Source organism: Eubalaena glacialis, chromosome 2 (genome assembly GCF_028564815.1).
Source record: "Eubalaena glacialis isolate mEubGla1 chromosome 2, mEubGla1.1.hap2.+ XY, whole genome shotgun sequence".
Taxonomy (NCBI): Eukaryota; Metazoa; Chordata; class Mammalia; order Artiodactyla; family Balaenidae; genus Eubalaena; species Eubalaena glacialis.
In genome coordinates, this window is record NC_083717.1 from 128,077,610 (window position 1) to 128,100,771 (window position 23,162).

Genomic DNA, 23,162 nt, shown 5'->3' on the forward strand with positions numbered 1-23,162 from the left:
TGAACTACTGTGGTATATATTATATTGCATTTATTTGCAGAATAAAGATATAAAACAATAAAAGCAGTATTTTTACAAGAAACAGATGTGAAGAAACAATCGACTTAATATGGTTGGTTGAAAATTATAAAAATTAAAAAAAAATAGATGCTCCCATTAGAGACAACTTTCAGCTTTCACCTCTTAAAACAAGCATCTTAAGTTATTCAGTAGTAGTAGCAATATATTTTCTTAAAACTGTATTTTAAATTTACAAGAAAAGTTTTAGAGCTAATTGTAAAATAGGGGCAAGTTTATTTTACCAAATGCAGTATTCTAGTATTCCAAAGCCATCCTGGGCCTAATAAAAGCAAAACCTACATTATAAACTTTATAAAATCAATTATACCTTGTTATACTGTTCAAAATTAAACTTCTATCTGGGCAGAGTTAAGAATGGAATAGTGGAAGGAAATGTATACAACAGATAACCACTCTAGAAGGAAACTAGGAGTGGCCAAATTTCTAATAGATTTGCATCATATATTCTGTAGAAAACCCTGGAGTAGAATCAAGACCAATCTTTGTGACTCATTCTCTCCCACACAGTGAAACTAGGGACTTTTTCTCAGAAGAGAGAACACAGCAAGAAATGAAGAAGTAGTTGTTTTTTTTTTTTAATGTATTTTATTTACTATAAAATCGTGAACACATGGGTTAAGACTGAACTCCCTAAACCTCCTAGAAACAAAGCACTAAATAACTGCCATATAATTCATTTGTTCAGGTATTACTTTCCAGGCACTGTATTAGCCACAAACAGTAAAACATTTTGTTGTAAGGCACATACCTTCATAGGTTTCAGGAGGTAATAAAATCAACAATTCATAAAGCCTTTGTCTATAAACTACTGATGGTGTTTTCAAAGGACTTCCATATGTTTTTAGTATTGAAGAAAGCCTTAAAGTAAAAGAAAAAATACATCTTAAGTATGTAAATTATACAACAACGTATAAATATTCAACATGTTGACATATAAAGTAGCTATATATAATTAGTGAACATTAGCGCTGCTTTTATTATATTTTATAATGTGTGACTTTAAGTTAAAAGAGGAATTATAAGCGTCACACATGAAAACTATTTTGCTATCTTTTCTACACACTTCATAAAACTATATATTCAGCTAAGATTTCTAAGGCTGTATCTTGTCTAGAAGCTGCAACTCTTACTAAACTCCAAAATTTACATTGCATTTGTGAAAAATAAAGTCTATTACATAGAAAAGGAACAGGCCAAAGAAACAAACAAATTGAAGACACAAATACCTAGAGAAAAATCCAAGTGTCTGTTAGAAACTTGGTCTGGAATGTGATCACCAAATAAAAATGAATCATCAAAATACACAAAACCATAAAACAAATTCTCTTTTAATAAAGCACAAGCTAAGCCAATGTTTCCCTAAAAGTTCCAGTCATAAAATCTCTTAACACTTCCTGTTTTCACTCTCTTCTTTCACGTTCATGTACTTTTTTTAATCTTCTATTCATTCTCACTACTGGTATTAAGACATCATTTTACTGATATTCATTCATCTAACAAATATTTATTAAAGGATTACTACTCTTTGCCAAGGTACCATGTTATCAATTGGAGTACAGTTTTCATCTCCTGTAGCAATACAGAAATTCAGTGGAATTACTTTTGTTATGCCACTGGAATAAATCCACTATGCTGTCACAGAATGAGATTTTCCAGGTACTCTTAAGAAATTCTGGCAATGTTTATTCATTTGTATTTTCTAGAAAAATACCGCTTGCTTTTACTCGTTTCTAGATGAAAAGAGGGTTATCTTTAACTTGTCATTTTATTAAAAAAGAAAAAGTTGGTTCCATTTTTTATCTTTCAGGTTAGTAAACAACATTTATAAAACCTGGGTAGAAGTTTTTTAGTTATGAAAGTTAAGAATAAATCCACTGTAATTTCTATTTCTCTAAAACAAAACTGGAAGAATTACAGCTGACATATGAAAACTATTTAAATCATATTGACAAGACATTAAGAAATTACCAGTTATATTCTTAAAAATCCTGCAACATTCATTTAGTTTAAATACAACAGAATTTAGTTCAGAGGGTTCTTTGCATGTGTGTGTTTAAAGAAAATAAGATGGATACAACAAAATAAGAACTTAGGAAAGCATTCCTAGGGGTTTCTGCTTCTATAAGTAGGGTAGATTAGAGTCTCTGAAGGGCCTTCCTCTATAAATACACTTAGATCCTGGATAAAAGATAATTAGCATTGCTAGACTTGAAGAAAGGGACTTTTCCAAGGCTAACCCCCACCCCCCCCAAACAAACAAACATAAAATGCATGAAACAAAACATGAGCTGAAATCAGAGTGGGAACACCAATACCAATACCAACAAAAGAACTTCAATTGAGCTTGTGCCCCTGGCAAGGTAGTGCTGATAAATGGGATCTCCTGAAGGTAGTTTAAATGGTCCCAGGTCCTGGCAGAGGCAAAGGCCTATTGAATTAAACCCAGCTGAAGAGAAAATTAGTGAACTGGAACAGACAGCAGAATAAATCACCCAGAAAACAGCAGAAAGAAAAGAAAAAATATATATATTAGAAAAAGATTAAGAGACATGGAAGACAATACAAAAAGACTGAAAATTTGTTTAATCACAGCTCCAGAAGGAAAGTTTAACAAGAACGGAAAACAGGCAATATTTGAAAAGATAACAGCCACTTTTCCAGAACTCCTGAAAGACATGAATCCAACAAAATATACAGCAAATCGGATAAAGAAATTCACAAATTGCCAGTTTAAAGCAGAAATTGTGAGATTCAATTTTTAAGAACTCCAATTATATGCAGTTTATGATACACCTAAAAACACAGTGACATGGAAAAAGACATACCACACATATAATACTGTAAACATTAGACTTTAATCAAAAAGTATTACTAAGGACGAAGAGAGTTATTGTATAATGATAAAAGATTCAACTCATCGGGAAGATATAATTACTTTCTCAAAATATGAAACAGGAAAAATAAAACTTTGGAGAAAAACTGATAAACCCAATATCACAGTGGAGGAGTTTAACACTTCACTCTCAATTATTGATAGGTTAAACAGAGAAAAGATTAGTGAAAATAGATGGAACAATGTGACTAAAAGAACAACATTTGTCACAGAGCAAGTCTCAACAAATTTAAAAGGACAAGTAACATACAGATCATATTCACTAAGTACAATGCAATTACGTTAATAATCAGTAACAAAACTGCCAGCTAAAAACTGTTCCATACATTCAGACACTTAAAAACATACTTCTAAACAACTTCAAAGAAATTATAATGAAATCTTAAAACACATAAAACTGAAAAAATAGAAATAATACATTTCAATACTTGTAGGATTCAGCAACTGGACCCTTACAGGGAAAATTATGGCCTTAGCTTATATTAAAAGAATTAAAAGAAATTCAATGAGCTAAGCATTCAAATTAAGGTGTCAGAAGAAGAACAAGATTTAAGAAAATGGGAATAATAACAAGCAATAATTAATGAAATAGAAAACAAGTTCAAGTTTCGTTCACGATGGCGGAGTAGAAGGACGTGCGCTCACTCCCTCTTGTGAGAGCACCGGAATCACAACTAACTGCTGAACAATCATTGACAGGAAGTTACTGGAACTCACAGTAAAAAGATACCCCACATCCAAAGACAAAGGAGAAGCCGCAATGAGATGGTAGGAGGGCGCACTCACAATAAAATCAAATCCCATAACCGCTGGGTGGATGACTCACAAACTGGAGAACAATTATACCACAGAAGTCCACCCACTGGAGTGAAGGTTCTGAGCCCCACGTCAGGCTTCCCAACCTGGGGGTCTGGCAACAGGAGGAGGAATTCCCAGAGAATCAGACTTTGAAGGCTAGCGGGATTTGATTGCAGGACTTCAACAGGACTGGGGGAAACAGAGACTCCACTCTTGGAGGGCACACACAAAGTAGTGTGCACATCAGGACCCAGGGGGAAGGAGCAGTGATCCCACAGGAGACTGAACCAGACCTACCTGCTAGTGTTGGAGGGTCTCCTGCAGAGGCAGTGGGTGGCTGTGGCTCACTGAGGGGACAAGGACACTGGCAGCAGAAGTTCTGGGAAGTACTCCTTGGCATGAGTCCTCCCAGAGTCCGCCATTTGCCCTAGCAAAGAGCCTGTAGCCTCCAATGCTGGGTCACCTCAGGCCAAACAACCAACAGGGAGGGAATGCAGTCTCACCCATCAGCAGACAAGCGGATAAAAGTTTTACTGAGCTCTACCCACCACCAGTCCCTCCCATCAGGAAGCTTGCATAAGCCTCTGAGATAGCCTCATCCACCGGAGGGCAGACAGCAGAAGCAAGAAGAACTACAATCCTGCAGCCTGTGGAACAAAAACCACATTCACAGAAAGATAGACAAGATGAAAAGGCAGAGGGTTATGTACCAGATGAGGAACAAGATAAAACCCCAGAAAAACAACTAAATGAAGTGGAGATAGGCAACCTTCCAGAAAAAGAATTCAGAATAATGATAGTGAAGATGATCCAGGACCTCAGAAAAAGAATGGAGGCAAAGATCGAGAAGATGCAAGAAATGTTTAACAAAGACCTAGAAGAATTAAAGAACAAACAAACAGAGATGAACAATACAATAAATGAAATGAAAAATACATGAGAAGGAATCAATAGCAGAATAACTGAGGCAGAAGAATGGATAAGTGACCTGGAAGACAGAATGGTGGAATTCACTGCCATGGAACAGAATAAAGAAAAAAGAATGACAAGAAATGAAGACAGGCTAAGAGACCTCTGGGACAAGATTAAAAACACCAACATTAACCTTATAGGGGTCCCAGAAGAAGAAGACAGAGAGAAAGGACCTGAGAAAATATTTTAAGAGATTAAACTTCCCCATGGGAAAGGAAATAGCCACCCAAAGCCAGGAAGCACAGAGAGTCCCATACAGGATAAACCCAAGGAGAAACACGCCGAAAGACGTAGTAATCAAATTGACAAAAATTAAAGACAAAGAAAAATTACTGAAAGCAACAAGGGAAAAATGACAAATAACATACAAGGGAACTCCCATAAGGTTAACAGCTGATTTCTCAGCAGAAACTCTACAAGCCAGAAGGGAGTGGCACGGTATATTAAAAGTGATGAGGGGCTTCCCTGGTGGCGCAGTGGTTGAGAATCTGCCTGCCAATGCAGGGGACACGGGTTCGAGCCCTGGTCTGGGAAGATCCCACATGCCGCGGAGCAACAAAGCCCGTGAGCCACAACTACTGAGCCTGCGCTCCGCAACGGGAGAGGCCGCGACAGTGAGGCCCGCGCACCGCGATGAGGAGTGGCCCCCGCTCGCCGCAACTGGAGAAAGCCCTCGCACTGAAACGAAGACCCAACACAGCCAAAAATAAATAAATAAATAAATTTAAAATTGTGCTTTAAAAAAAAAGTGATGAAAGGAAAAAACCTACAACCAAGATTACTCTATCCGGCAAGGATCTCATTCTGATTAAACGGAGAAATCAAAAGCTTTACAGACAAGCAAAAGCTAAGAGAATTCAGCACCACCAACCCAGCTCTACAACAAATGCTAAAGGAACTTCTCTAAGTGGGAAACACAAGAGAAGAAAAGGACCTACAAAAACAAACCCAAAACAATTAAGAAAACAGTAATAGGAACATACATATCAATAATTACCTTAAATATGAATGGATTAAATGCCCCAACCAAAAGACATAGGCTTGCTGAATGGATACAAAAACAAGAGCCATATATATGCTGTCTACAAGAGACCCACTTCAGACCTAGGGACACATACAAACTGAAAGTGAGAGGATTGAAAAAGATATTCCATGCAAATGGAAATCAAAAGAAAGCTGGAGTAGCAATATTCTTATCAGATAAAACAGACTTTAAAATAATGTTACAAGAGACAAGGAAGGACACTACATAATGATCAAGCGATCAATTTAAGAAGAAGACATAACAATTATAAATATATCTGCACGCAGGGGCTTCCCTGGTGGTGCAGTGGTTAAGAATCTTCCTGCCAATGCAGGGGACACGAATTCGAGCCCTGGTCTGGGAAGATCCCACATGCCACGGAGCAACTAAGCCAGTGCACCACAACTACTGAGCCTGTGCTCTAGAGCCCGTGAGCCACAACTACTGAAGCCCACATGCTTAGAGCCCATGCTCTGCAACAAGAGAAGCCACTGTAATGAGAAGTCCACACACCACAATGAAGAGTAGCCCCTGCTCACCGCAACTAGAGAAAGCCTGTGTGCAGCAACGAAGACCCAATGCAGCCAAAAATAAAATTAATTAAAAATAAATAAATAAATAAATAAATAAACATGCACCCAACATAGGAGCACATCAATACATAAGGCAAATGGTAACAGCTATAAAACAGGAAATCAACAGTATCACAATAATAGTGGGGGATGTTAACACCTCACTTACACCAATGGACAGATCATCCAGACATAAAATTAATAAGAAACACAACCTTTAAATGACACAACAGACCAGACAGATTTAACTGATATTTATAGGACATTCCATCTGAAAATAGCAGATTACACTTTCTTCTCAAGTGCAAATGGAACATTCTTCAGGATAGATCACATGTTGGGTCACAAATCAAGCCTCAGTAAATTTAAGAAAATTGAAATCATATCAAGCATCCTTTCCAACCACAACACTATGAGATTAGAAATAAATTACAGGGAAAAAAACGTATAAAACACAAACACATGAAGGCTAAACAATATGTTACTAAATAACCAAGAGATCACTGAAGAAATCAAAGAGGAAATCAAAAAATACCTAGAGACAAAAGACAATGAAAACATGATGATCTAAAACTTACGGGATGTAGCAAAAGCAGTTCTAAGAGGGAAGTTTATAGCAATACAATCCTACCTCAAGCAACAAGAAAAATCTCAAATAAACAATCTAACCTTACACCTAAAGGAACTAGAGAAAGAAGAACAAACAAAACCCAAAGTTAGTAGAAGGAAAGAAATCATAAAGATCAGAGCAGAAATAAATGAAATAGAAACAAAGAAAACAATAGCAAAGATCAATAAAACTAAAAGTCGGTTTTTTGAGACGATAAAATTGATAAACCTTTAGCCAGACTCATCAAGAAAAAGAAGGAGAAGACTCAAATCAACAGAATTAGAAATGAAAAAGAAGTTACAACGGACACTGCAGAAATACAAAGCATCCTAAGAGACTACTACAAGGAACTCTTTGCCAATAACATGGACAACCTGGAAGAAATGGATAAATCCACAGAAAGGTATAACCTTCCAAGACTGAACCAGGAAGAAATAGAAAATATGAACAGACCAATCACAAGCAATGAAGTTGAAACTGTGATTAAAAATCATCCAACAAACAAAAGTGCAGGACCAGATGGCTTCACAGGTGAATTCTATCAAACATTTAGAGAAAAGCTCACACCCATCCTTCTCAAACTCTTCCAAAAAATTGTAGAGGAGGGAACACTCCTAAAGTCATTCTACGAGGCCACCATCACCCTGATACCAAAACCAGACAGAGATACTATAAAAAAAGAAAATTACAGACCAATATCACTGATGAATATTGATGCAAAAATTCTCAACAAAATACTAGCAAACAGAATCCAACAACACATTAAAAGGATCATACACCATGATCAAGTGGGATTTATCCCAGGGATGCAAGGATTCTTCAATATACGAAAATCAATCAATGTGATACACCATATTAACAAATTGAAGAATAAAAACCATATGATCATCTCAATAGATGCAGAAAAAGCTTTTGACAAAATTCAACACCCATTTATGATAAAAAACTCTCCAGAAGGTGGGCATAGAGGGAACCTACCTCAACACAATAAAGGCCTTATATGACAAACCCACAGCAAACATTGTTCTCAATGGTGAAAAAATGAAAGCATTTCCTCTAAGATCAGGAACAAGACAAAGATGGCCACTCTCACCACTGTTATTCAACATAGCCTTGGAAGTCCTAGCCACAGCAATCAGAGAAGAAAAAGAAATAAAAGGAATCCAAATTGGAAAAGAAGAAGTAAAACTGTCACTGTTTGCAGATGACATGATACTATACAGAGAAAATCCTAAAGATGCCACCAGAAAACTACTAGAGCTAATCAATTAATTTGGTAACGTAGCAGGATGCAAAACTGATGCACAGAAATCTCTTGCATTCCTATACACTAATAACAAAAAATCAGAAAGGGAAATCGAGGAAACACTCCCATTTACCACTGCAACAAAAAGAATAAAATACCTAGGAATAAACCTACCTAAAGAGGCAAAAGACCTGTATGCGGAAAACTGTAAGACACTGATGAAAGAAATCGAAGATGACAAAAACAGATGGAGAGATATACCATGTTTGTGGATTGGAAGAATCAATATTGTGAAAATGACTATACTACCCAAAGCAATCTACAGATTCAATGCAATCCCTATCATATTACCAATGGCATTTTTTACAGAAGTAGAACATAAAATCTTAAAATATGTATGGAGACACAAAATATCCCAACTAGCCAAAGCAATTTTGAGGGAAAAAAACAGAGTTGGAGGAATCAGACTCACTGACTTCACACTATACTACAAAGCTACAGAAATCAAGACAATGTGGTACTGGCACAGAAACAGAAATATAGATCATCGGAACAGGACAGAAAGCCCAGAGATAAACCGACGCACCTATGGTCGACTTATCTATGACAAAGGAGGCAAGGATATACAAGGGAGAAAAGACAGTCTCTTCAATAAGTGGTGCTGGGAAAACTGGACAGCTACATGTAAAAGAATGAAATTAGAACATTCCCTAACACCATACACAAAAATACACTCAAAATGGATTGAAGACCTAAATGTAAGACCGGACACTATAAAACTCTTAGAGGAAAACAGGAAGAATACTCTTTGACATAAATCACAGCAAGATCTTTTTTGACCCACCTTCTAGAGTAATGGAAATAAAAACAAAAATAAACAAATGGGACCTAATGAAATTTAAAAGCTTTTGCACAGCAAAGGAAACTATAAACAAGACGAAAAGACAACCCTCAGAATGGGAGAAAATATTTGCAAACGAAACAACGGACAAAGGATTAATCTCTAAAATATATAAAAGCTCATGCAGCTCAATATGAAAAAAACAAACAACCCAATCAAAAAATGGGCAGAAAACCGAAGTGGACATTTCTCCAAAGAAGACATACAGATGGCCAAGAGGCACATCACGAATTATTAGAGAAATGCAAATCAAAACTACAATGAGCTGTCACCTCACACCGGTCAGAATGGCCATCATCAAAAAACCTACAAACAATAAATGCTGGAGACGGTGTGGAAAAAAGGGAACCCTCTTGTACTGTTGGTGGGAATGTAAATTGATACAGCCATTATGGAGAACAGTACGGAGATTCCTTAAAAAACTAAAAATAGAATTACCATATGACCCAGCAATCCCCCTACTGGGCATATACCCAGAGAAAACCATAATTCAAAGAGACACACGCAGCCCAGTGTTCACTGCAGCACTATTTACAATAGCCAGGTCATGCAGCAATCTAAATGCCCGTCGACAGATGAATGGACAAAGAAGATGTGGTACATATATACAAAGGAATATTAGCCATAAAAAGGAATGAAATTGGGTCATTTATAGACGTGGATGGACCTAGAGACTGTCATGAAGAGTGAAGTAAGTCAAAAAGAGAAAAACAAATATCGTACATTAACGCATATATGTGGAATCTAGAAAAATGGTACAGATGAACCGGTTTGCAAGGCAGAAATAGAGACACAGATGTAGAGAACAAACGTATGGACACCAAGGGGGGAAAGCGAGGGGCAGGGGTGGTGGTGTGATGAATTGGGAGATTGGGATTGACATGTATACACTGATATGTATAAAATGGATGACTAATAAGAACCTGCAGTATAAAAAAAAATAAAATAAAATTCAAAAATAAAACCAAGTTCAACATAAGCAAAGTTATTCTTTGTACAGGTTAATAATACAGATAAACCTCTCATGAGATGGATCAGGAAAAACAAAAGAGAAGGCATATTGAAAACTAATCAGGAATGGATGAAGGGACATTATAGATATAGCAGAGATTAAGACAATAAGAGAACATTAAGAAAAATTTCATGCCAAAAAATGTGAAGATGAAGATGCAATGGCAAAATTCCTGGAAAAAATCTAACAAACAAGCAAAACAAACCCCCAAACCAGACCTCAAACAGTTAAAGCAATTAAGGAAATGAAATACGTAGCTTAAAAGAAATTTTCCACAAAGAAAACAGCCGGTCCAGACTGTTTTACAGACAGGTGGTTTCATGTGACATATTATTCCAATCTCCTAAAAGCTCCTCCATAGAACTTGATGAAACATTCACCTACCTCATTCCATGAGGCTAGTATAACTGATGAAAACCTGAGGAGGGCATCCAAGAAACAAAATTATAGGGCAGTCTCACTGATGAGTATATGTGGAGAAATCCAAACATAAGCAAACCAAATCCAGAAGTTTACAAAAAAAGATAATTATTTCCAAGCTCAGTTTATCCCAAGAATGCAACCAAGTAAAAAATTAGTCAATAAAATTTTTTACATTAAAGTTATCAGATTAAACCACTTTATAAAACATCAAAACTCATTCACGATAAAAAACCAAACCAAACAAACAAAAAACCAAACCAAAACAAAATGTGGATAACTAAGAAGGGGATACTTTCTTAATCTGATAAAGAGCATCTATTAAAAGGCCTGTATCAAGCATCATTCTTATTTGTGAAACATGAGAAACATTCCCTTTAACAAGCCACTTCTCTTCAGTTTTAAGTGGTAGTCATCTAGTTAGCACGTTAAGGGGAGAGAAAGAATACAAATGAATAGATGAGTAAATATCATAAAGGGAGAAATCCTAAAGAATCTACAAACAAATGCTTGATATAGGAAAATTTAGCAAGGTGGCTGGATATAAGGTCAACTACATTTTTTAATACAATAGCAATAAAGAGATTATACACACACACACACACACACTCCCACATACTTATTTAATAACTGCAAAGAAAAATATGAAGTATTGGGGGCTTCCCTGGTGGCGCAGTGGTTGACAATCTGCCTGCTAATGCAGGGGACACGGGTTCGAGCCCTGGTCTGGGAAGATCCCACATGCCACGGAGCAGCTGGGCCCATGAGCCACAACTACTGAGCCTGCGTGTCTGGAGCCTGTGCTCCGCAACAAGAGAGGCCCGTGCACCGCGATGAAGAGTGGCCCCCGCTTGCCACAACTAGAGAAAGCCCTCGCACAGAAACGAAGACCCAACACAGCCAAAAAATAAATAAATAATTAAATAAATTTATTAAAAAAAAAAAAATTAAGTATCTACCTAAGAATAGATTTTTTAAAAGACATATAAGACTTTTACATAGAAAAAATTTTATACTTTGTAAACAAACTCAACAGCAGGAGAGGTATCATGTTTATGGGTATTATAGAAATACCAATTACCTTCAAGTTTATCTATAGATTCAATTTAACTCCAATTAAAATTTCAACAAGAGACAATCAATTGCCAAAAAGGGCCAAATTATGCCTAAAGATGAATAAGGCCAAAAACCTTGCTCTAACGGACACTAAAATTTATTATAAAGACAATGTGGTATGGGCACAGAAATGGGCAAACACACAAATGGAATACAATAGAGAGCACAGAAGCAGACCATGTCTATATGGCAATATAATACACAACAAAAGTGAATGGCAGTCACCGGAGAGATTTCATGGATTTCTTTAGTAAAGTATGGGACAATTTGTTATCCATATTAAAAAAGAAAATGAAATTGGAACCCTACCTCACTACAAACATAAAAATAAATTCCAGATAGATTAATGACTTAAATGTGAAGGACAAAAACCTTAAACATTTTAGAGAGAAATAAAAGAAAGTATCTTTATAACCCTGAAGAAAGATTTTTTAAATCAAAAGACAGAAAGTACTAACCAAGAAGTAAAAGATTGATAAATGTGACATTGAAATTAAGAATGTCTGTGGGGCCTGGGTTCAGTCCCTGGTTGGGGTACTAAGATCCTGCAAGGGGTGTGGCACAGCCAAAAAAAAAAAAAAAAAAAAAAAGCATGTCTATTAATCAAAACACAATGTTACCTAAAAATACGTACAGATATGCATGAATTTGGATTTCACAGAAGGGGAAATAGGAACAATAAACATAGAATGGCACTTAAAGCATCAGGAACCAGATATATAAGGTAAGATCATAACAAGATACCAATTTACACCTACTGCATTAACCAGAGTTGATGTCTGAGTAAGTGTTGGTGAAGAAGTGGACTGAAGGGTATTCCCATATACTATTGATACATATGCAAAAATTTTGGAAAATAGTTTGGATATTTCATTGACAGGAGGGTAAATTGCTGTACATTCACACAATTAAATATTATACAGCAACCAAAAAGAATGAACAAGCTGACACATAGAAGAAGTGTAGAAATATCATGTTGAGTAAAACAAGCAAGTCTCAGAAACAGTATGATACCATTTGCCTGATCAAAACCAAGCAAAACTAAACAAGGTACTGTTTAGGGAAACATGTATATGTGATACACTTTTTAAAAATGCAAGAGAATGACAACTCTAAAATTCAGGATAGTGATTACCTCTAAACTAAGGCAGAAAGAATGGTATTAGAGAGGAGCACACATATAACTTCAATAGTATCAGTGTTCTTATCCAGGGATAGCTAAATCCGGCCTATTGCCTGTTTCTGTAAATAAAGTTTTACTGGAACAGATTCATTCATTTACAGATTAGCTATGATTGCTTTTAAGCTACAACAGAATTGAGTAGGTACAAAAGAGACTGTCTGGGCCAAAAAGCCTAAAATATTTACTCTCTGGCCCTTTACAGCAAACCTTCATTAACCTCTGTGCTAGTTGTGAATTCACAGGTTTTCACTTTATTATGATACTTCATAAGCCATAATCTTAACTGTATTTTTCTGTATACATAAAATGTTATATCATTAAATACTTTTTGGAAAGACTTTCTCTAAACTGTACATTTTATTAACTGGGAAATTTTAAGTGCCCAGGACATAAATTGGATTTTTAAAAAATGTAAGTCAAATGTATGAAAATATAAACAACAAAAACCTGAAACTGTTAACAAGTATCTGGTTCTTAAGAACACAGAATAGCACTAACAAACCAATAAAACGCATACCTGAAAAGGTTAACAGGCTTAATATTTAATTTCTTGGTTAAATCTGACTGTATGGAAGATACATTATCCACCAAATAACTTTCCTTCCTTTTTAATATGTACTTTTCTTTCAAGATCCTAGCCTAAAAAAAAAAAAAAATCACATAACTAAATGTTTGCCTTCCTCTGCAAATGGAAAATCATTCACCAACCACAGAAACTTGGCATTATTAAGGTACTTAATAAGATATTACATAACTAGAGGGTAACTGATTGCTATTAAAAATTTTTATCAAGTCTAAATAGTGGATCCTTACAGAGTTAGCAAATCCACAGCACAAGGAAGTGGTGGAAGAAGATGCTGAATTACTTCCTCAGTAAGGAGATCACCACAGTGGGAAACAAAGCTCTTGATAGCTGAAAAACAGAACAGACTTTTACTTAGCAGAGTGTAATGAACCATGAAGAAAGCATTCAATTATGGTACAGCATTTGTATTTTTGTTAGAGGAATAAAGAAATGTGCTAAAACCAAAAAAATTCTTGAAACTCTAGTAAAATAAAAGGAAGCTAGTGTCTTCTACCTCCAACCAAACTAAAAAAAACAAAACAAAACAACAACAAAAAAACCCCCAAACTTTCTAGAATTACTAAAAGAGACCAACAACCAAATTAACAAAATGTTGCTTTCCTGGGATTTTACTCAGCCCTTGAGCTCAGAAGTAGCAGCTTAGACCCTCAAGTTTGCCAGTTCTACACTAGTTCTAAGGAACCAGGCTGACTTTTAAGTCAGCATGTTAGGTTTTATAGATGTTACCTGAAACACACAAGTTTTTATAAGGAGTTATTTCATATGTAGAATAAAGTGAATATTTAAAAGTTAGATTCAGTTTCAAGGAAGCACTGATTTTGGTTTTGTTTGTTTATTCATGGCATTTTTACTCTTAAAAAAGATGGTTTTTAAGAAAATGTGCTTCAAAAAAAATCAGTGCTTCCACATCTTTTCAGGGAACCCACGGCTCCTTAAGCTCAAATTTTCATGGTGGATGCTATTTTTTAATGGTCTATGTGTTGTAGAAGGGTATAACTTTCACATATAAAAAACTAAATGGAAACCATACTTAGTCAATGCTAATTAAATTCAACCCTAGTTTTTCTGAAAAGAGGAATGAATGCCTACTTAACACAAAGCAATCTTAACATTTCTCAACTGATCGCTTTATAATAAAACATGCATCCTAAGGATAAGGACATGTAAATTTGGTTTATTACATCATACTTCTGTTATAATCACCAACTAATCAATTATGTTCAATAAAAAAAAACCCAGAAGCAGATTTTTCCCCCAAACTTAAATAAAACATACAAGTATATGTAAAGTTAAAGGATGGAAAAAGCCAGAGGAAAAGGAGAGAAAAGACTAAACTCAACCTACCACAGAGAGCACCAGCTCGTCCTTCCAAGGTTACCTGCCATGTAAATGAATCTCCTCGGCTCTTTTCTGTTTCTAGATCTTTCGGAGACACTGGAAAGACACACTTCCACAACAGCAGAACTCGAGCAAGGTGATGATTGACAAACGCAGGACCTGTAATTTATTCAACTCGTCACTTGTCAAAGAACCCAAAGTGGTTACTCTTTAAAACCCTTCCCTCTTAAAGTAAACATATTTTACTCTACTACTGCTGGATTACTTTGTCCCTCTGGTTCCAATGAATGTACTACTGATCAATGACTATCTGAAGGCACTAGAGTACAGAGAGGAAAAACAAGGAACTAACAGTCAAGTCTGGGCTCTGGTGTCCTCTCTCCTGCTACTGCTGTGACCTCTTTGAGCCTCAATTTCTTTTAACCGTAAAATGAAGCCAGAACTACCTGCACTGCTTATCTCCAAAGGTTTGTCCAGATCCAAACAACAGAGTGTACTTTAAAGTAGCCTGAAAAACTAATGTACTACATAAATGCAAGGTACTATTGTTCGTAACAAATAACATTGTATTCTGAAAGTAATTCTAACTTTTGATAGCAACTTTGTTCCAGGCCAAAAATCAGATATGATACGTCTAAATGGAACTTTTTTTTTTAATATTTCAAAGCAACATTTAGAACTGAATACACAAACCCAGTAATGAAAGGCAATGTACTGTACAATGATAGCTTTTTATAGTTGTCCTTTGGTACCTGTGGGGGATTGGTTCTAGGACCCCCCCCCACCAGATACCAAAATCCAAGGATACTTAAGTCCCTTATATAAAGTGGCATAGTACAATCTGTCCTCTATATCCGTGGATTTGGAACCCACGGATACAGAGAGCTAACTTAAGTATTTGATAGCATGCAGCATTATCAGTTAAGAAAACAGAACTAAGACATATAAAAACCCAAATGCACAGCTTCTCTCCCCAAGTAATATTCTTTAAAATTCTGGGGTTATCTTAAAATTCTCCTGTAAGTACTCCCTACTTCTTATTCCCATGTTCTGCTGACTGCATGCTTTTCTTCTGCAGTATGGCAGCACAGCATAGAACTGTACTGGGCTCTGAAGGAGACCACCTAGGTTAACATCCTGGCTCCATCCACTTACTAGCTGTTTAAACTTGGATAAGTCACTTAATCTTTTTGTGCCACAATTTCCTACCTATAAATGGGGATAACAACAGTATTTACCTCATGTGACAGTTTCTGAGGCTTATATGAGTTTATATAAAACAGTGCTCCATCCATGATAAGCATTTATATATCTGACATTATGTAGTTATCATTCAAAACTTGTCTTATTTGCATATGAAGAGGTGAGAGCATAATGGCAAAATGAAAGGGCAATAGCAAGCCAATCATTTTTTTTAAGCATGCAATTTAGTACATTAACAAAATAATTTCTTCATTTTTCTCCTGACTTGCTTTTTAGGAAGAGGCCCTAGGCTAATCCCTACAGCAAAATAAACCTAATTCACTCCTTGCTCACTACTTTCTTTGATGAAGTAGTACTAAAAACATCCTAGAATTGGGATAAAATAAGGAAACTGGAGTAAGGCAATTAAGAATAAGTGACTAAGAGGTTTCACATGCACACACAGGCATACTCATATAATGGGCTGTGGGAATAGAGAAAATTCTGAATGCAAAATTTAGTCAGATACCAAAAAACAAAGTAAGTATGAAGTCACTGGGAATACCCACAGTTGACAAAAGTTCCATAAATATTTGCCATCGTACCCTTAAGATACCTCTCTAACTCAGGAGTGAACAGTGTAGCATCACTTCCCAGAGAGGAAACAAGATAATTTATTTCAGAAATATATGTAAACTAAGTTACTAAAAATGTTTGTAGTAATTACAAAGTTAAAAAAATAAACAAGAGTAAGTTCATTAACACCAAGAATAATGTTGGATCTAACAAAAACCAAACACACATTGTAGATACCTGCAAGTGAATCAAAGGTGTTGTATGTGGCATCAGATAAATTGGGAAGTATAGCAAAAAAGGGTTAAAAATGTTGGAGTTCACATTTGAGGAATGGACTTAAATGTGGTCTATATGAGTTTACAGTAGTTCAGAACAGTGAATTTGTTAAAAATAATAATGAAAATTGTAAATGGTGAAGGAAATGCTGAAAATGCAAAACAGGTGTTAAAACTGCCAGGCAAAAATTAATAAAGCACTCAGACCGTCATCTAAATTCCATTTCCCACAAAATATAATCAGAGCTCCTTGGAGAAATGACTGGTTGCAAGCTGAGGCAGGAATTATTATTTTTTTAAAAATACATATACATAACTTTAATCACAGTTAAATATATACAACTATGCCAATCTCCTAGGTGCCTTCTGACCTGGGTCCTCTCTGATCCCCTCTCCCTAACATCCCACTCCTTGGAAGTAAGTCATTTCTAGAATTTTGTATCTAACTGCCCCTCATTCTAAGGCAGAAATTATGATGTAAAAGCTGGGACATCCTGTCATGCCAAAAATAAAGACGTTATCAAAGAACACTAGGTTCATATGAACCAACTACTAGGGGCTCCCAATGACTAAAGATGAAACAATTTGAAGATCAAAGAATAATGACTGCAATGTTGTTGGTGGGAATGTAAATTGATACAGCCACTATGGAGAACAGTATGGAGGGTCCTTAAAAAACTAAAGATAGAACTACCATACGACCCAGCAATCCCACTACTGGGCATATACCCTGAGAAAACCATAATTCAAAGAGACACATGCAGCCCAGTGTTCATTGCAGCACTATTTACAATAGCCAGGACATGGAAACAACCTAAGTGTCCATCGACAGATGAATGGATAAAGAAGATGTGGCACATATACAAAATGGAGTATTACTCAGCCATAAAAAGAAACGAAATTGAGTTATTTGTTGTGAGGTGGATGGACCTAGGGTCTGTCATACAGAGTGAGGTAAGTCAGAAAGAGAAAGTATGCTAACACAGGGGCAGGACAGGAATAAAGATGCGACATAGAGAATGGACTTGAGGACACAGGGAGGGGGAAGGGAAAGCTGGGACGAAATGAGAGAGTAGCACTGACATATATACACCACAAAATGTAAAATAGATAGCTAGTGGGAAGCAGCCGGATAGCACAGGGAGATCAGCTCCACGCTCTGTGACCACCTAGAGGGGTGGGATAGGGAGGGTGGGAGGGAGACGCAAGAGGGAAGGGATATGGGGATATATGTATACGTATAGCTGATTCACTTTGTTATACAGCAGAAACTAACATAACATTGTAAAGCAATTATACTCCAATAAAGATGTTAAAAAAATGCATTCAATTGAAACATATAAACATATAAAAATCTATGAGTTTATAAAGATATCTAAAAGCAAAACCTCACTGATACCCTTTGAAAATTACTAGCAACCAGTAACACATTCTAAAAATTGATAATAAAGTGAAAGAATAATGCATTAAGAAAAAAAGCCCAAGAAAACAGCAATTAAATAAAACATCAACTTAATTTTTATTCCTTTTTGGTATGTTGAATATGAGTGTGCATTAAAACATGATATACTAATCTCTTTTATAAAGGAGAAAGGATCTTTTGTAGTCTTCTTCCAATGGGATTACCCTGTTTTGAAAGCTTTTGTTCATTAAAATATTGCCATTTATTAAGTAGTTTATCTTCCCCTTTAATTAACCAAGAATATCAATACAGCAGGCATGAAACACCTAGCCAAAAGCAAATAAAATCTTGACCACATTATTTCCATCACATTGTGAAATCATGATCTATGCCAGGGGCCAACGAACATTTTCTATTAAGGCCCAGGCAGTAAACATTTTTGGCTTTCAAAGCCATACTGTCTCTACTGCAATTACTCAATTCTGCCACTGCAGTGCCTAAAGGCTACAGACAATATGTAAACAAATGATTATAGTGTGCTCTAATAAAAAGTTTATTTATGCACACTGAAAACTGACTTTCATATATTTCTCATATATCACAAAATATCCTTTTTGTTTTTAAACCATTAAAAACATAAAAACCATTCTTAGCTCACAGGCTGTATAAAACAGGTGGCAAGCCAGATATGGCCCATAGGTTGAACTCGGATCTAGTCCAATAAATCTCTTTAATCATCTCAAAAACATTACTTAAAGTGGCTCTTCATTTATGATTGTTTATTTTAATTAAGCTCCTTTTAGATCAAATTACTTCAGAGGTATCAAAATGATTTATTGGTCAAATCCATCTAGTTTTATATCCTAGCAGTAAACCACACAACTATACAAAGAGACTTAAAGTAGAGCTTTAATAAAGTAATAAAACAGAGGTTTAAAGTTACAGGATGTAAATATAATAGTCATGATCATAAAATAATTACTGATTTTTAATAAATATAATTTAAACGTGCCTTATCCCCATCAATGTAACTACCTTATTAGTGTCACCAGTTCTCAGAACAATTACAGAATTGGATTCATGGGCTATCACATGTTCTCTTGCCTATCCTTATATTGTAGAAAATTTTTTTTCTGAAGATAGATGTGAATGATTTTGGGAAAAGCCAGACTCATTCAGAGTTAAGCGTGAAAGTTGATCAAATTGGCTTATCCTACTTAAGGCTCATAAATTGGTCTTGAAGAGAATTTCAAATAAGGACATCTGAAAACATTCTGAGGACTGGAGTAAATAAGTATATGGCTTCCTAAGGTGACTGCTAGGAGAAAAACGTTTATGTGGATATTTAAATTCTGGTATATATTAAGTTAGTCTTGTCAAATCATAGAGTATTTATGCTCAGAAAACACCAAGCAGTCTGTAGTTACGTAAACCCTCCACAAGACTTACCTAAGGTCATCAGGGCAGCAATCAACAACCATCCAGCTTGTGTGCGCTGAGCTGAAAGGCGACTGTTTTGAGCAGCAGAACATAGCAAATCCTCTGCTAATGTCATAATAATCTATTGACATATAGAAGAACAAGGTAAAAGAAAAAAAAAGTATAGCAGTTTATAGGTTACTGGACAAATGACAGCAACTAATTATAACAATCTCTTGAAAAATTAACTCTTACACATAATAAATGTCCATGATAAAAGATTGTCATTCACGTAGACTATAGCATAGGACAATGTCGTACATGAAACTAAAAAAAGTAACTTTTCAAGGATAAATTATAGGTTGTATAATAGATATACAATAGGTATATTAGGTTGTACACAGCAACCCTATAATTCTTTGTGGAGTATATGTGACAACATTGTACAACCGTTCAAGTTTCACTGTATAAAATTTGAACTTACTTTTAGTTTTAAGCCACCATCTTCATAGATCTGTAATTACCAGAGGACGTTTCATTACAGGACTCTCTCCTTTTAAAATTTTGCATACTGCTTTGATACCTGAGTGGCTGATAATAGTCTTTCTGGAGGCAATATACTATATAACCACAGTTAAAAGTACTCAATAATCACACAATGAAGTAGCTTCACAGTAAAGGGAGATTAATTAAAATGTTATATTTTAAAAGTCTAAGAAATAGACAGTTCTAAAACAACACAGAGGAAAAACCAGATATTTCACCTTTATGGATAATGCATGCTTATAGAGTACAAATGCCGAAAGGCATCTAACATGTCTAAGAAAACATCTCTGTAACCAATCACCTCTAGAAGAGGAGCAAATATTGTGAGTTGGCACATACCTTTTCTAAAGAGGAAGGCTAGCATATTTTTAAACAACCAACCAACTTACTACTAACTTAGGACTACTTGCAGTCTCTACTTGACAAAACAAACCAAGCCTGTCTGCCTAAATTAATAAGATCTGAGGACATTAAATTTAATTAATACACGCAATGGCAATTCTTTGATTAGCAAGATGTGATGTGTTAGTTTAGAATATAACTAAAATAATAAATTTAACTGAATAACATCACCTCCCGAAGTTGCCTATCACCTTATTCCAAAGGAATTGGCAATATTCAAGATAATTTAAGAATTTTTGAAGTAACGGTGTATTTGTCTGCAAAGCCTAAACTGCAGAGAATATACCATAATATTCATTAATAATGACGTGGGGGGACAAGAAAAAAGAAAGGAACAATGGTGATTTTTTAAAAAATTCTTATGTGTGTGAGGCCCAGATTATGAGGGCTTTTCACTGTCAAACAATATTCTCTGACAACTGACAATTCCTATTCAAAAAGAAACAAAATTCCCACACCACACTTTGCCTATTTTGTGTTTTATATTTGATTAACAAAATTTCTTTAGTTCTCTTTACAATTCTTTGTACATTAAAACTGGGTTATTTACTTTCTAGGTTCTATATCGTTTATCTTTCTGAAAGTGCTACATTCAAAAGCTATTATTTTTCAGTAGCAAAGCAATTTGTCATCATTATGAGCTTGTCACGTTTTATATATTTACTATGTTTCTATCCATTGTTATCATTATTTTTTTGGATGCACACATTATCCCATCTTTGGTCGGGGGAGAGTCTTAAGTTACCTCCTGCATCCTTTTAAAATGAACACAGTCTCTGATGACTTCCTTGCTTTCCGGCATGACAAGATATTCCAGGCTTACACTGTGCATTTCCTGCCCCGGATCTAGAACCAGCCATTCCTCCAAGGGGCCCTAATTCCTTTTTGGTTGGAAATGGTATTTAGGGCCATAATCTGGGCACTAGGGGTGTTCCCTGCTACTGGGTTGTCATTGCTTTTATGTCTGGACAGAGTGAAAGGAAATTAAAAGCTCATACTAATATTTTCAATTTAAATTTAACGTATGGGCCTTTTACTTAATTTTCTTGATTCTACAACGGTAGCTTTTTTTTTTTATATGGAAAATCCTGGTTCCTAAGAACATTCATTATCTACTTCATCTTACTAGGTATGTAAACTAATTCCAGAATAATACCACCAAGAATACCACTAACTATAAAATTATTAAATGAAGTTTAAGATGTCTTTTTTTTTATTTTAAACATCTTTATTGAAGTATAATTGCTTTACAATGGTGTGTTAGTTTCTGCTTTATAACAAAGGGAATCAGTTATACATATACATATGTTCCCATATCTCTTCCCTCTTGCATCTCCCTCCCTCCCACCCTCCCCATCCCACCCCTCTAGGTGGTCACAAAGCACCGAGCTGATCTCCCTGTGCTATGCGGCTGCTTCCCACTAGCTATCTATTTTACATTTGGTAGTGTATATATGTCCATGACACTCTCTCACCCTGTCACATAAGATGTCTTTTGAAGCTCTCTTTGTCCTTTACAATGCAATTTTAAAATGTACTTCTATGGCAGAGCTGAATATATGGAAGAAAAAAAAAAAAAGCCTTCAGGAACAAAATCTGTTACTAACCGCAGATATTTCTAACAAAAAGCAGAGAAAGCAACTCCTCTTTAAGTGTAGATACGAAATTTTTAACCATCCCTTCGTTTTTCACAGTAATTACGTTGATGATACTTAGCACTTAAGTAGTAGTATAGCTGACAGCTCAGAAATTTGTCCTGCATGGTTCTTTACTGGGTGACACACAAGAAGACAATGATGTTTTTAAGAAAAACTTGAAATGTCACTCTCATATGCAAAGAATGAAATCATTACCTTGCCCTTTCCGTGAGGAATTCCTAAAGGACAATGTTTCACTGCTCCCAGCAGAGCTGCCACTGCAAAACTAAAGCCAGTCACTGCTTCAGGTGAAGACTTAAGCACAGTAAGCCTTTCAAGGCAACGGTCTAAGAGAGGCGTTAGGTAGGCAGGTAGTGCCACAGCAATGCAGTGTAGACACCAGGCAGCTGCTAGTCGAACAGAAACGGTAGGATGAAGAGTAGCTGAAGTGACATTGTCAAGGATGCCTAGAAGGACAGAATAAACAAATGACGACTCAGCTACACAGATGAAACTCAGTCATCAGTCAACAGAGTAAGCAACCACATGGATATGAAATACATTATCTTTATCAAAAGCCAAATCAGAATTTAAAAAATTAAGTGATACACAATTACAAATAATTTTTTTGTACCCAAGAGTTACTTCTACCAATATATCTCATGAAAATTGGCTTAAATTAAGTCAGGAGACAAAGGAAATTTTTATTTCCTAAATAAGCCAATGTTCTGCTTACTTTATCTTGAGATCATTAATTTGGTACTAGGAATTAAAAATTATCAATAAATAACAAAAACATCTTGAGAAGAAATGTCACATCTTGATTCATCCTCCTTTTCTTTTAAATCCTTTCTGGCACATTTCTCTACATAATCAGTATTCTCCCTATGTACCATATTTCTCTTAACCTGAGAACAAAATGTTGAAGAAAATCAAGGCTTCACTAGGTCCCCAGTGGGCTACTAAGCCAC

At 35.6% G+C, this 23,162-nt stretch overlaps 1 protein-coding gene and 1 long non-coding RNA gene across 5 annotated transcripts in view; one reads left to right on the forward strand and one right to left on the reverse strand.

The window, feature by feature from the left end:
- Window positions 1-14,893, forward strand: part of LOC133084335 (uncharacterized) — a 48,690-nt gene extending 33,797 nt beyond the window's left edge. For both annotated transcript variants that reach the window (XR_009699425.1, XR_009699426.1), the window contains one exon: window positions 14,835-14,893. This is a non-coding gene — a long non-coding RNA (uncharacterized LOC133084335). The remainder of the gene's footprint in view (window positions 1-14,834) is intronic.
- HEATR5A (HEAT repeat containing 5A) overlaps window positions 1-23,162 on the reverse strand; it is a 111,068-nt gene that overhangs the window by 52,168 nt on the left and 35,738 nt on the right. For all 3 annotated transcript variants that reach the window (XM_061180759.1, XM_061180757.1, XM_061180758.1), the window contains 5 exons: window positions 22,408-22,658; window positions 19,637-19,748; window positions 14,759-14,911; window positions 13,642-13,741; window positions 830-939 (listed from right to left, as the gene is read on the reverse strand). In XM_061180759.1, the coding sequence (XP_061036742.1) occupies window positions 830-939; window positions 13,642-13,741; window positions 14,759-14,911; window positions 19,637-19,748; window positions 22,408-22,658 (726 nt within the window). The remainder of the gene's footprint in view (window positions 1-829; window positions 940-13,641; window positions 13,742-14,758; window positions 14,912-19,636; window positions 19,749-22,407; window positions 22,659-23,162) is intronic.